This window comes from Mustela erminea, chromosome 17 (genome assembly GCF_009829155.1).
Source record: "Mustela erminea isolate mMusErm1 chromosome 17, mMusErm1.Pri, whole genome shotgun sequence".
NCBI classification, from domain to species: domain Eukaryota; kingdom Metazoa; phylum Chordata; class Mammalia; order Carnivora; family Mustelidae; genus Mustela; species Mustela erminea.
This window is the reverse complement of record NC_045630.1, coordinates 65,294,752-65,306,960: the sequence shown is the minus strand read 5'-3', so window position 1 is coordinate 65,306,960 and position 12,209 is coordinate 65,294,752. Positions and strand designations below refer to the sequence as shown.

At 60.0% G+C, this 12,209-nt stretch overlaps 1 protein-coding gene across 1 annotated transcript; it reads right to left on the bottom strand.

Annotated features, from left to right (window-relative positions):
* Positions 1–2,877: 2,877 nt before the first annotated feature.
* On the bottom strand, positions 2,878–11,958 carry ADAMTS4 (ADAM metallopeptidase with thrombospondin type 1 motif 4). The gene is made up of 9 exons (XM_032317964.1): positions 9,907–11,958; positions 8,465–8,788; positions 8,105–8,237; positions 7,383–7,553; positions 6,369–6,655; positions 6,077–6,263; positions 5,645–5,820; positions 4,558–4,733; positions 2,878–4,086 (listed from the first exon to the last, which is right to left on the bottom strand). The coding sequence occupies exons 1-9, from the start codon at positions 10,546–10,548 to the stop codon at positions 3,660–3,662; spliced, it is 2,523 nt and encodes an 840-aa protein (XP_032173855.1). The 5' UTR covers positions 10,549–11,958; the 3' UTR covers positions 2,878–3,659.
* Positions 11,959–12,209: the final 251 nt, after the last annotated feature.

Here is a 12,209-nt window from a genome sequence, read left to right as displayed (position 1 = left end):
CCCAGCCCCCTCCTCGACCCCCCACCCTGTTCCCCCAGCCTTTCTCTGAAGATTTTTAGAACTGGTGGTTTCCCTCAACTGTCTGCTGGTTAAGTCTTGTTGCCAATGATTTTGGCTTCCCTGCTAGCAACAGTCAATGGGGAAAGTATTCAGTTGGTTCAGAAGCATTCTCTTAGCCAACAAAATATGAATTCATTAAATTTCACTCTCTTCCCCGCTTCTTTCCCTCCAAGCCCTGACCAATGAGACACTGGTACTTGTTACTTGCCATCGATCTGGTATTTCAGAAGACACACTACTGTGATACTACGTGGAGATTAAGGAAGTGGAGTTAGGGATGGAGTGGCGGTGCACATGAGTAGCTCATCCCGAAACCTGGCTTTCCCACCCCCACCACGAAAAATAGAGGTTGAGCAAATGCCCAGATTTCCTCTGCTCTACCCGCAGAGGCAGAGAATCTGAGGGGCAGAAAGAGCTTAGAGAAATCGGCTCGGCTCACGGTTATTGTCAACCTCCCCACCCCAAACACACGCACAACACTCAGCACCCCGTAGAATGGTTGTCCAAACTCTGCATGAACGTCCCCAGAGACAGGCCGCTCACGGCGCCCCGCGCACTCCATGACTGGTCTCTCTTCGGCTCACCGTTGTGCCCTCTTTTCCCCTTTAAGACCAGATACTTGGACGGTCTCAGTGCCTGCTTCCTTCCTGTTGCTCCTGCTTCTCCTCCTGATCACACACCCACACGCCAGCACTGGCCCAAGAAGGCAAGGGGTAGGCCGACTGGGGAGGCGGCATTCACTGTGGCTCTCGCAGGGAGGCATGAAGTCCCCCAACCCTAGCAGCAACTTGTTGGACCTCTGGGTTCAGGATATGAGGCAGCATCTAGAGCCCGGCTACGGGAAGGCTGGTATGGGGGAGAGCATTCCGGAAAGGGATCAGGCCTTGCCTGGGATGGAGGGCTGTGATGCCTGTCCCTTCTCTCTGGGGCGTTAACTCTCTCTGTCCTCCTCTCCCACACACACTCCGTCACAGACATGGCCACTCAATCCCTTTCTGGGAAAAATGTGATGCCGGTCAGAACCCTACTCAGTGAGTGAAGAGCTTCTGGTTAGAATAATACACATGAAAGTGATTTATGAGGCATGAGTTACCACCAGCCCGATGGGAAGACAGGAAGGCCATCGGGGTGACCCATTCCTCAGCCCCGCGGACACTCACCCTCCTTAGCCCTCATGGCCACTAAGCCTGGGCTTGGGCTCAGCCTCTGCACGGTCCATCTGGGCCTCACCGTGCCTTTCTTTGCATCATCCCACTGCTTGTCTTCGCGGGGGCGCAGCGCGCACCCTCCCCGGCGCAGCGAGGTCCTTCAGTCCCGCCTTGTCTGCGTCTGTACCTTGCATGCACCTGGCACAGAGCTCGGCTTATTGCCTGCCCCGTGAGCTCATAGTCCTTTGACCTGCAAAACACGCTCTTGGCCCAGCTTTGCTAGCTAGATGAAGCAGCGGAAGAGCACTCTGACCTTGGCTCCGACTCCCAGTTACACCTCCTCCAGGCTGGCGGTAGGAGGCCAGGAGGGAAAGACAGGCACCAAGCAGCAGGAAGGCCCTGTTCTTGCAGCAGCCGAGGGAGGAGGCACCCAGCGGGCGCTGGTAAGTGTGAGGCACCGCCTGGCACAGCCCTCGGGGAGCAAAGCCCAGCCCCAGGGCACACAACCGCAACCTCCACGGCCTGCCTCGAGCCTCTGCCCCGAGCCTCTGCCCCAGCTCCACAACCCAAGAATGTCTGGAGGAGCTACGGCCCCCACGTGCGGTGCCTCGAGCTCCCCAGTCTCCCCTCTTGCACCCACCCCAATGTCGTCTTTACCCACGGTTCCTCCCTCACCTCCCCATCCAGGCCCTTCTCCAACCCCCACAGTGCCCCCCAACTGACTGCTGTTGTCCTGGGGTCCACCCGCCGCCCTTTCCCAACCCCGTGGCCTTCACGAGCCACGCAGGATGGCCAATGGACGTCGCCTGCTCAGAAAGAAAGGCTGAGCTCTGTCACGTGTCCCGTCCTCCGGTCAAGTGTGCCACCTCCCGTGAACGCCCAGCTCCCCGCCACCAGAGACGCGCCCCCGAGTCGTTTTCGTGACCCATTGGACGACCCCCGCCCCCGCCCACCTGGGTCCTGCTCTTCTATATTAAATCCCGCTCTAACCTCACAGCTGCAGAGAAGCGAGCTGTGTCGACACTGGTGGATTCCGGGCGCCCGTCCCAATCACTCAGTAGTCATAGGGGTAACTTCTCACGTGGTTCAGCCTTTACTATTTTGAAAATACGGTATCATTTGTTCCCAGAACAAACTGGTGGGGACAGGCATCAGTAGCCCCTTACACATACGAGCCCCCCACAGCTCAGCATCAGTGACTCCCCCAACACCATGGCCAGTCAGACACTGAGCCCCAGCTCAGACTCAGACTCACGGGCTCCCTTGTCCAGCACTCCCCCTCTGAGGACGATGACGGCCTCAGGGGCCCCCCAAGAGCTCTCATTACTAAGTGTCCGGTGGCTTGGACAGAGCCAGTCCTGTTTTCTTTGTGCCTCCTTGTTCTGGTCAGCTGTGCTTAGAGCCAAGGGTCTATGACATTCTGTTGGTGGGAAGTCTCCGGTGATCAGGGACGCGACTGTCCTGTCTCCGATCCTTCCTGAGAATCCAGGACAGCAGTCTGCCAACCAGAGAAATTTGGCCTGGGGGCGAGGGCAGGTACGACTGGCAAGAGCTTTTCACCTTCGGGGCGCGGCAAACCCCACAGGCAGCAACGTGGGCCCCGCGCTAACCAAGGGCGGCCGCCCCGCATTGGACACTGACCCAGGGCCAGGCATCATGCAGTTCTTTATTGACATCTTTATTGACATTATTCAGGCCTCACAACACATTTCCACGGGAGGTATTGTTATTGGCAAACGAGGAAACTAATGTTCAGAGACGGAGAGCCATGGTGCAATCCACCTCTGTCCGAGTCCAAAAGGAGCACATAAATAGCAGAAGTCAATAGATATTTTAAAAATATGATAATCCCTTACTCCCTGAAGGTCTATCATACCCTTGACTCTTCCTTTCCCAGAAAGCAGAATTCAGGGAGAGGAAAGCAAGGGCGGGATGTACTTCATACCTGAACCCACCCACACACACACACACACGCACACGCGCACACACACAGATCAGTTATGCCTATCACCACCACCCTGGATTTCCTAGCCAGGGTGTGGGCTATGAGGGGGTGGAAGTCGTTTTTCCCAGGACCCTAGTCCTCATCCCCTTCCCTGGTGCTAAATAAAAGTGAATAAATACTAAATAAATACAACGGCTCCCCGGCCCCCTTCCCCACTGGCTTCCCCCTCCCTCCCGTGACCAGCAGGGCAGAGGGGGCAGTGTAGATGCGGACAGTGTCCCAGCCCCTTCCATCCACCACCGGTCCCTGCCGTCCAGGGCAGGAAATCAGGGCAGGGCCAGCCTGCGCGTCGGGGGGCGGGGAGGAGCACGGGCCTCATGCTCTCCGCCCCTCCCCACGGTGTCTGCGTGTCCGCGTGTCTCCAGGAGGCAGCCGCGGAGGCCCCGTCTTTCTGCCAACTCAGTCCGAGGCCCCGGTGCCCGGCAAGGGCAGCGGGGAGGATGAGGTTATTTCCTGCCCGCCCAGGGGCGCCGCCGGAGGATCTCCAGAATCTGAGCCTTGCGGTGCAGCCAGTCCTGCGGAGGGGGGCGCGGTGTGGCCGGCGCTGGTCGGGGCACGAAGAAGCTGTAGCGCAGGCGAGCGTTCTGGGGGTTGCCGGCCACCAGGACCTGCAGCGTGAGTGGCTGGGCCAGCGGCCCATGGCCGGCCAGCGTCTCCGAGGCTGCCGTGGCCCCGCTGTAGCGGAGGCTGACGCCCCCGGGCAGGACCACGTCCGTGGGCGAGGGCAGTAGCGTGTACTCTCCATTGAGGGCGTAGGAGCCATCTGGAAGCTTCAGGGCCAGATAGAGACTGCGGACCTCAGGGGACCCCTGCTGCCGGACCAGGATATGTGTGGCCCCCGCAGGGATAGTGACCACGTTGTTGTATCCATACCTGAGCGGAAAGAGAAGGGGGGGGGGTGTTGCTCAGCATCTTCCCGAATCTCCTCAGCCTTTCTGAGCCGCTTGTACGATTGTGTGTGAGTCTGTGTGTGCAGAGGCGGTCTCCCCAAACCTACATGAGGTATCCGGCCTGGATCTGAGCTCCTTGCCAATGCGACCTCCTCCCTCCCCCCTCTAGACCCCTGACCGAGGTGCCCTTCTGAGCCCACCTCTTCCCAGCCGGTCCAGTTCCCACTCTCCCTCCAGGAGCAAGTCACCCCTCCCCAGGAATCACTCCCTCAGGCCCACCAGGGCCGTCGCAGCAGCGCCAAGCTGCCTGTTGAACACATGGGACGCTGTGCTCTAACTCCTTACTCATCCCTCTCCCTCACTGGACTGTCAGCTCTCTGAGAGGGCAGACAATGTCAAGTTCACCTCCGTACCCCAAAAGGACCAGGAAGGAGGAAATCAATAGTGAATGAACCTGAATTTTCTGAAGGAGCCAGACTGTTTACTGCAGCTGGAACCATCCCCACCGCACACCATGCACTTGTCAAACTTCTTTTTGGAGCCAATGACACGGTCACAGCCTGCGTGGATACAGCGGCCCTGGACACAGACCGACGAGCTGTCCGGGGAACAGGGAGTCCCATCTACCACCTGCCAAGAGAAGGAGCGATGCAAAGGGTTCTTCCTTAGTCAGGAGGGGTTTGTGAGCCAGACCAGACCCACATCCCACCCAGGAGGGGACGTCAGAAAGGCTGGGTGGGAGGGAACGAAGATGGGGTGTGGGGAGAGTCCCAGCCCTGTGAAGGGGGACTAATCCTAATGATACTAATTATAAAAGCCACCATTTCCAGAAGACTCCCTCGTAATCGGGCAGTGCCTTATAAACTAGAATATAGATCTCACACACTGTTGGAGGTTTCTAGACACAGAACACTGGTTTAGAAAGATGAAGAGACTCTCCCAAAGATGAGCCCGCTGGCAAGCAAAGGGGCCACGAGGGAAATGGGCAGGTCTGAGTCTCAGCACCAGCCGGGAACCTTGATGGTAGCGACTCGGACGGCCGCTAGAGGGCGGCCGACGAGCAAGAATGCTGCCCAGGGGAGAGCCAAAACCTCTTCGAGGGCGCGTTCTTTGGGCTTTCACAAGCCGCCCTCTCCCAGAGAAGGGGTGCAGGGACGCCACAGTCTCCAAGACCCCTGTCCAGTGAGCGTCCGGCCTCCCATGAGCCGGACGAGGCCACCCATGTAAGTGACAGAGGAGGCCCACAGAAAGGGGGTCAAAGACTTGCCCAGAAGGCCACATCTGTTCTCAGGCAATAGAGAGAGGGGACCTGGGAGACAGAAGAGAGAGAAAACGAACCCAAAGGAAAGGGGACGGGCTGGAGCTGCCTGACTGGGAACTGATCCAGAGTCTGGGGCCTGGTTTCTAAATATCTGCGGATGGGAAAGTGTGAGTGGACCCTGGGCAGGCCTGGAACGGCCGCGGGAGGGTCTTTGCCATCAGAGAGCAGGAGGCTTCGGGACAGTGAGCACAGCCAGGGCCCAGGGGCACCTGGTCCTCACCCGTGGTTCCAACACGTAGTAATAGCCCAGGGCCCGGGCCTGGCAGGTGAGCTTGCACTGGTCCCGGGGGGCTACCCCCGTGTAGCGAGGGACCCAGTCCATGGGCCCCGGGAAGCTCTTGAAGAGGTCAGTGCGGTGGTTGAAAGCGGCACACTGCTCGTCACGGAAGGTCAGTGCTGTAGGGGGTGAAACCGGCAGTCAGGGTCCTCTTTGCTCACGACATTCCCCGTGAGCCCCTCCACCTAAGCCCCTCAGAGCTCTAGACAGCCTGGCACCTCTCTCCCCTGCAGACCGCCAGAGAAGGTTCCCGAAGGATGAAGTTACTCCCCTCAACAGCAGGGACTGTCCCCCCACTCCGCCCCGCTCCAGGGACCATAAGTCCTGCTCTACCAGCATCCCTTCCTAATGGTTTCTGCCCCTCCCGCTCCTCACCTGAGCCCGTTGGGCAGTCCTGGGTGTTGCAGGAACGGAAGCGGGTGCGGCGACCCTCGCAGTACTTGCCGCCATTCCGGGGGACCGGCCGCGTGCAGTCCCGGGACGAGAACTGGACGCCACCGCCGCAGCTCCGAGAGCAGTCGCCCCATGACCCCCAGGGGCCCCAGCCACCAGCCTGGGGGATCTGCAGAAGCACAGAATGGAGGGGCGGGATCAATACCCTCTCTCTGGGTCAGGGCCGGCCCCAGTCCTTCAGACCCTCTGCTGCGTCCCTGGTGCGGGATCTCACATTGAAGTCCTGCAGCTGGTCCGCGTGGAGGCAGCGGCCCCCCATGCAGGCCTGCGCTGGCCCGCAGGGGGTGCCGTCAGCCCAGGGTGAGTGCTTGGTCTGGCACATGGCATGGCCGTTGAGATGGCCGGAGCACCAGAGAGCAGCACAGGGCGGTGGCAGCTGGGGACAATGGCGTGAATCGGGCCCAAAGGTCAGCTGGCACTGGCGATCGGCGTCATAGTCCTTGCCAGGGAAAGTCACAGGCAGATGCAGGGGAGCCGCTGGCTTGTCTAAGAGACAGTGCCCTGGGGAGGAGATGGGGCAGGAAGTTAGCAATGGGCTGAGGGAACATTCTAGACTGCTAGCTGAAAATGGGGACTCCCTGGGGCCTGATGGATCCTAGAATTCAAATCCTTGCACTGGAAAAGGTTGTGAATAGCTGATACAACGTATTGGGTGCTTATTACGTAATGAGCATTGGTTAAATGCCTGACCAGCCTTCCTCATTAACCACGGAGAGCAGCTCCAAGGTGGTGATCGTTTCACGCTGGCTTTACCGACCAGCCACACGAAGCTCACACTCACACATCTACACTTGTCTAGGAACAGAATCAGACTGGGAACCCGAAGCGCTAAGTCTTCCGACCTCTTCTAACCGACCACAGACCTCCTGAGTTGACTTAGTCTCCGCAGCCCTGCCCAGAAGTGGCCACGCTGCCAGGCTTGCACACCTCCAGCGACGGGCAATTACTCCTTTCCCAGCCAGCTTGTTCTCGTGTGAAAGGTTCTGACCCTTAAAAGGTCAGATCTCATTCTATAGCACCAAAAGTTGCCTCTCTTGGCTGTACTATTTAAGCTAGAGGAAGTGGGAACCACACAAAGACAGAAGCATTTCTCACCCCATCCCTCACTGCAGAGGAAACCCACTGGAGGCAGGCAGTCTGGCCCGAGCAGAATGTGGCAGAAGAGAAAACACAGTGCAGGGAGCAGGGACGGGGTGCTGCCCGGGGCAGGGGGCTGCCATCTGCTTACCGTAGCCGTTGTCCAGGAAGTCAGTGATGAAGCGGGCACTGCAGGGCGACCAGGGCTCCTCGGGGTCCACGTGGGCCATCACAGGAGCCATGACGTGGCGGGAGGTGCTCCCAGGCCCATTCAGACCGACGCATGGTTTTGAGTTGTCATGGAGCATGTTGAAGACGTGACCTGTGACAGCAGAGGCCTTGCTAGGGTTGCAGGGTCCCATCTCTGTGCCCTCAGGGGGCTTCAAGACCAGAATAACCTGGGTGCAGCTGTGGATGGTCAGATCCATTCCCTACCCCACCCACACTGCCCCCCATCTCCTTCTGGGGCTCCAGTCTGGAGCTCCCACAGCTGTCTCCCCTTCCCCAAAAAACATATGCAGGGCACCTCCCGACCCTCTTTTCCTTTGTCGCCAGCGTACCTAACCCCGAACCCAGCCACTCCATCACTGACCCTCCTCAATAACATCTCTTTCGATAGGGTGCCCTCCCCAGACATGCGCGCGCACACACAGCGCTCACGGTAAGTTTCCGCACACTATCTCATTCAATCAAAAAAATCTAAATGTCTACACGCACAGCAGAAAAAGTTAATGGCCATGGAGCTAGGCCTGGGCAGGAGGAAGAATCACTCTGTGACCCCTTCCGCCCTCCAGTGAGCTAACTGTCCCCTTCCCCTGCCCCGACGGCTGTCCCAGGCTGCCCTGTTGCCCCGCAGCCCCACTCCCACGTTACCCAGTTCGTGAGCAGCAGTGAAGGCCGACTGGAGCCCGTCGTCCTCCACGATAGCACAGCTCCGAGCCGGGTCACACACAGTGCCCACGTCAGCCATGCCCAGAGTGTCGCAGGTGGAGACCCCACACAGGTCCTGTGGGGAGGTAGCATAGAAGGAGCATGAGGAACCGAGAACCCCGGGTCCGCTGGGACAAGATTTAGCTTCATGGGGAACCTGGGCCCCGAGTAGCCAGCGCCGTTGGGACCCGGATGGCATACGGGCAGTGTGGCCGGGGCCGGGTGCCCCGTGGAACCCCTCCAGGGGCACCGTTTCCAGCACAGCGGACACAAGGGGCTTCTTGGAGCGGACTGGGACCTCACCTGTCGGGTGAACAGGATGGCCGTGTCAAAGTGGTCAGGGTCCGAGTCCTCGGGGGTGTTGAGTCCCCGCTGCCAGGCGCAGAAGCTGCGCAGGGTCTGGGCGGCACTGGGTCCCACCTGAGGCCCTTCCTCGCCCGGTCCCAGAATCACGAGCCGCGTCACCACCAAGTTGACTGGGTTGCGGATGCTGGGGTGCTTGAAGGCCTTGGCGGCGGCGGCCATGACCGTCAGCAGGTAACGCTTCAGCCCTGCACCGTGAAACGCTGCCATCTTGTCGTCCGCCACGACCAGGGTCTCCACAAATCTACTCAGCGAAGCGAAGCGCTAGATGGGGAGAGCGGAGGGGAGCATCCTGAGAGAGCCTCCCAGACCCGCGGCTCCTCTCCCCCGCCCCTGCTTTCTGGGTCTGCAACTCAGCAGAGCCAGCTGGGCCCCACACACCCCCGGGGATTCCTGATGGGTCTTGGTTGGGCCCTCCCCACCCCCACCCCAAGTTCCAGGGCTTTTGTGGTAACTCAAAGAAATCAGCTGTTGGTTCTAAGGAGGGGAGGGGAAGCGGGATGCCACGTCCCAGGGCAGGGCCGCACGGGAGCCCCAGAGGTGAAAAGCAGCAGGGACTGCCTCTGGGAGGGGCTCTGGGGTCCCCCAGGCCGGAGTGCTCGGGCCCGCAGGCCTGGAGCTGGAGGGCCGGGCTGCAACGTGTCTGCCCTGTGTGGTTGGAGGAACAATTCAGTCAGCAGCTAGGGCCGGGGCCAGATCTCGGCGTGGCGGGTGTGGAGGGACAGCGGCTGGTCTGGATTAAAGCGAGAGAGGGAGGGAGGGAGGGAAGAAGGGGGAGGCCGGCAGTGGGAGGGGGGGAAGGATGGAGCTCGGCGGCCGCAGCCCTGCAGCCAGTGCACAGCGTGGGAAGGGGACGGGGCAGGGCGCGCGGGCTGTCTTTCCTCCCCGTCTGCTTTTGCCCTACTTTGCAGTTTGCCAGAACTATTTGGAAGACAGCGCCAGAAGCCAGAGGCCAGTCCCTGGGGCTTCAAACCTCAGTCCTTTAGCCGGCAGTGGGGGCAAAAATCAAATTTGGGGCACAGAAAAGAGTCAAGGCCCAGGGGGCTGTTGGGAGAGCTTTCTGGCAGGAGATGGCTCCAGGAGAGTGCCTTGGCCAAGCAGGGCTGGGCTGGGCAGAGGGGTGCCCCTTCCCAGCAGAGAGTCTCTGACCCACCTCTGGGAACCCTCCTGGGTGTCAGCAGCCTGGCCAGGAGAAGGGCTGGGGCAGGGAGCATCCAGAGCCTTCCCGAGAGAGGAGGCTAGCGGAGAGAGGAGAGGCAGGCAGAAGGCAGGGAAGAAGCAGCACGGCCAGCAGTGGAAGTGGGTGGGGAGAGGGTGAATAGGGGTCAGTAGGACAGACATGGCGGGAGTGGCTGCAGGACACAGACTCCACGGCTGCCTACCTTGGCTCTTCGAGGGCTGGGGCTGGGATTCCCGGGAGGAGCCTTGACGTTGCACATGGGGCCCTGGCTGCTAGCAGGACTCTTCCGGCGGAGGATGTGAGCCCCAGGGCCCCCGGCAGAGTTAAGGGTGCCTCCCTCCAGGGGCTGGATGTGGAGTTCAGTCCCCCGATACTGCAGCACCCCTAACAGGGCTCCCCCATCCCAGTGCAGAGATGCCACCGACTCCGGATCTCCGTTGACAGTGCCGGTGAGGTAGGTGCCTGGCTCGGCCCCTCCCAGCAGCTCCGGTGCTTGGCCCAGGTACTGCACCGTCAGCCCCTCGACCCGCACGCCGGGGTCCTGCTCCAGCTCTAGAAGCAGCGTCTCCCCAAAGGCTGGCAAGCGGTACAGAAGCCTGGCAGGAGCGCCCGAACCGGGCAGGACGCTACCATTGAGCTTCTCTGGAAACACGATCTCCTCCTCCCGGGGGAGGGGGCTGGCCAGCCGGGCCGAGGGCAGGAGGGAGGCCAGCGGCAGCAGCAGCAGCAGCAGTTGTCCCACTGGCCGACAGTTGGGCACAGTGGGGAGCATTGGGCGGGCGTGGACCCCCCACAGCCAGCACCGCGCCAAGCTCCTCCTGGGATGCCAGTCTGTCCGGGACATGGCACTGGTGCCGCAGCTGCGAGGGATTGAGGCCGTCTGGGCACCCAGTTCTCCCTGCCCTGGCTTTGGAAAGCTCCTCTCTACAGCCTGGGGGCTTGGACTTGTGCCAGGCTCAGAGGCAGAGTTTTCAGAGGGGCTGGGGACCTTCAGAGGAGATGGCGAAAACTTGGCCCCCAGGCTCAGGAGAGGCGCCGAGTGGCCTGGCTCTTCCAAACTCTCCTCTCCTGGGTCTTTGTCGCTCCCTGCCCCTGTCTTCTGCAGCTTCTCTGGCCTCTCCTTCTGGGCTTCCTCAAACTGTCTGGCTTTGCCTCTGTGCCTGTCCTGTCTCTGGCTCCTTCTGCTGTGCCTTTGTCTCTGTCTCTCTCCTCCTCTCGCGCTCGCCCGTGTCTATGTGTCTGGGGGTCTCCCCGTGGGCTCTTCCCAGCCTCTCTCCGCGCCGGCTCTTTTAAGCGTCCTGAGCTTCTGCGATTGGCTGAGCTATAAGCCATTCAGCCAGGAGCTCTGTTGGTAGGACTCAGATGGGTGTTTCATTGCTTCCCAAAAATCCTAGTTTTTGTTTTCCTTAAAAAAAAAAAAAAAAATGGGACTTGCCCAGGGGAGGGGAATCTCTAGCAGCCGGATGGATCCCAGGCACAGGGCCAGCTGATGACGTAGCCTTTCCCCAAACCCCACGGTCGGCTCTCAGCTGTCTCTTTCCCTTTTTGGTGGGACAGAGCCCCAAGAGGGGTAGGAAGTAAGGGAAAGGGGCCTGGTCAACACGCACAGAAAGGCCATGGTCCCGGGAGAATTCTCTCTTCCATTCTCTAACCTGGCATGGCCTCCCTTTTCTCAGGGCTTCCTCGCGCTGCCCTCTGCCCCTAGAGGCTGGTTTCCAGAGCTGAGGCAGCTGAGTGAACTGCCAGGGAAAGACCGTGGGCAACAGGTAAGGAAGCAGCAAGAGGGCAGAACAAAGGAAGGAGGCGGCTGGACTTGGCTCAGGACGGGACTCAGCACTGAGAGAGAGAAAAGGCTGCAGGGACGTGCCACAGGCGCGGAGACAGTGATCAGGGAGTTTACTGCCGAGAGGTAGGACGGGTCTGCTTAGAATGGGCACAGGAGCCGGCAGAGCGGAAGGCAGGAGGGGTTAATGACTTTTCCTTTTATAGAAGGAGGATCCAGGGTAGCACCTCCCCTCCCTTAACACTCCTCTCCTTCAAGCTCCCTGCTCCTGAGTTACCACGACCCACCCCCTCCAAAGCCCAGAACAGCCAATCCGCCTCCATTCCCCCCAGGGCTCCCCCTCCCCACTTCCTGACTCCCCATTTCCCTGGCCCAGCTCCCAGTAGCTTCCCCCAGGCTCTTGGCCCTGTTCCTACCCACTCCCAACTGCCCTAAATCCTCCCCCAACCTCAAGTCAGCTAGCCCCCAGCACAGAAAGACTTGTTCTCTTAGGAACCCAGCTGCAAGGAAAGTCAGTCCATCCTAGGGAATCCCCACCTGGCTCCCTCCTTTGGCCCCACCTTGCCCTGAGAACACAGTCGTTCCTGGAATATCTAGTGATTTTTTATTTCTCATTCCCCATGGGACGCGGCAAAGGTGGAGGCTGCCCTGTGTATTCAGGGAAATCAGAGTCCTGAAAAATGGGAACCCAGTGCCCGAGGTGGGGAGAGTGTCTAAGAAGG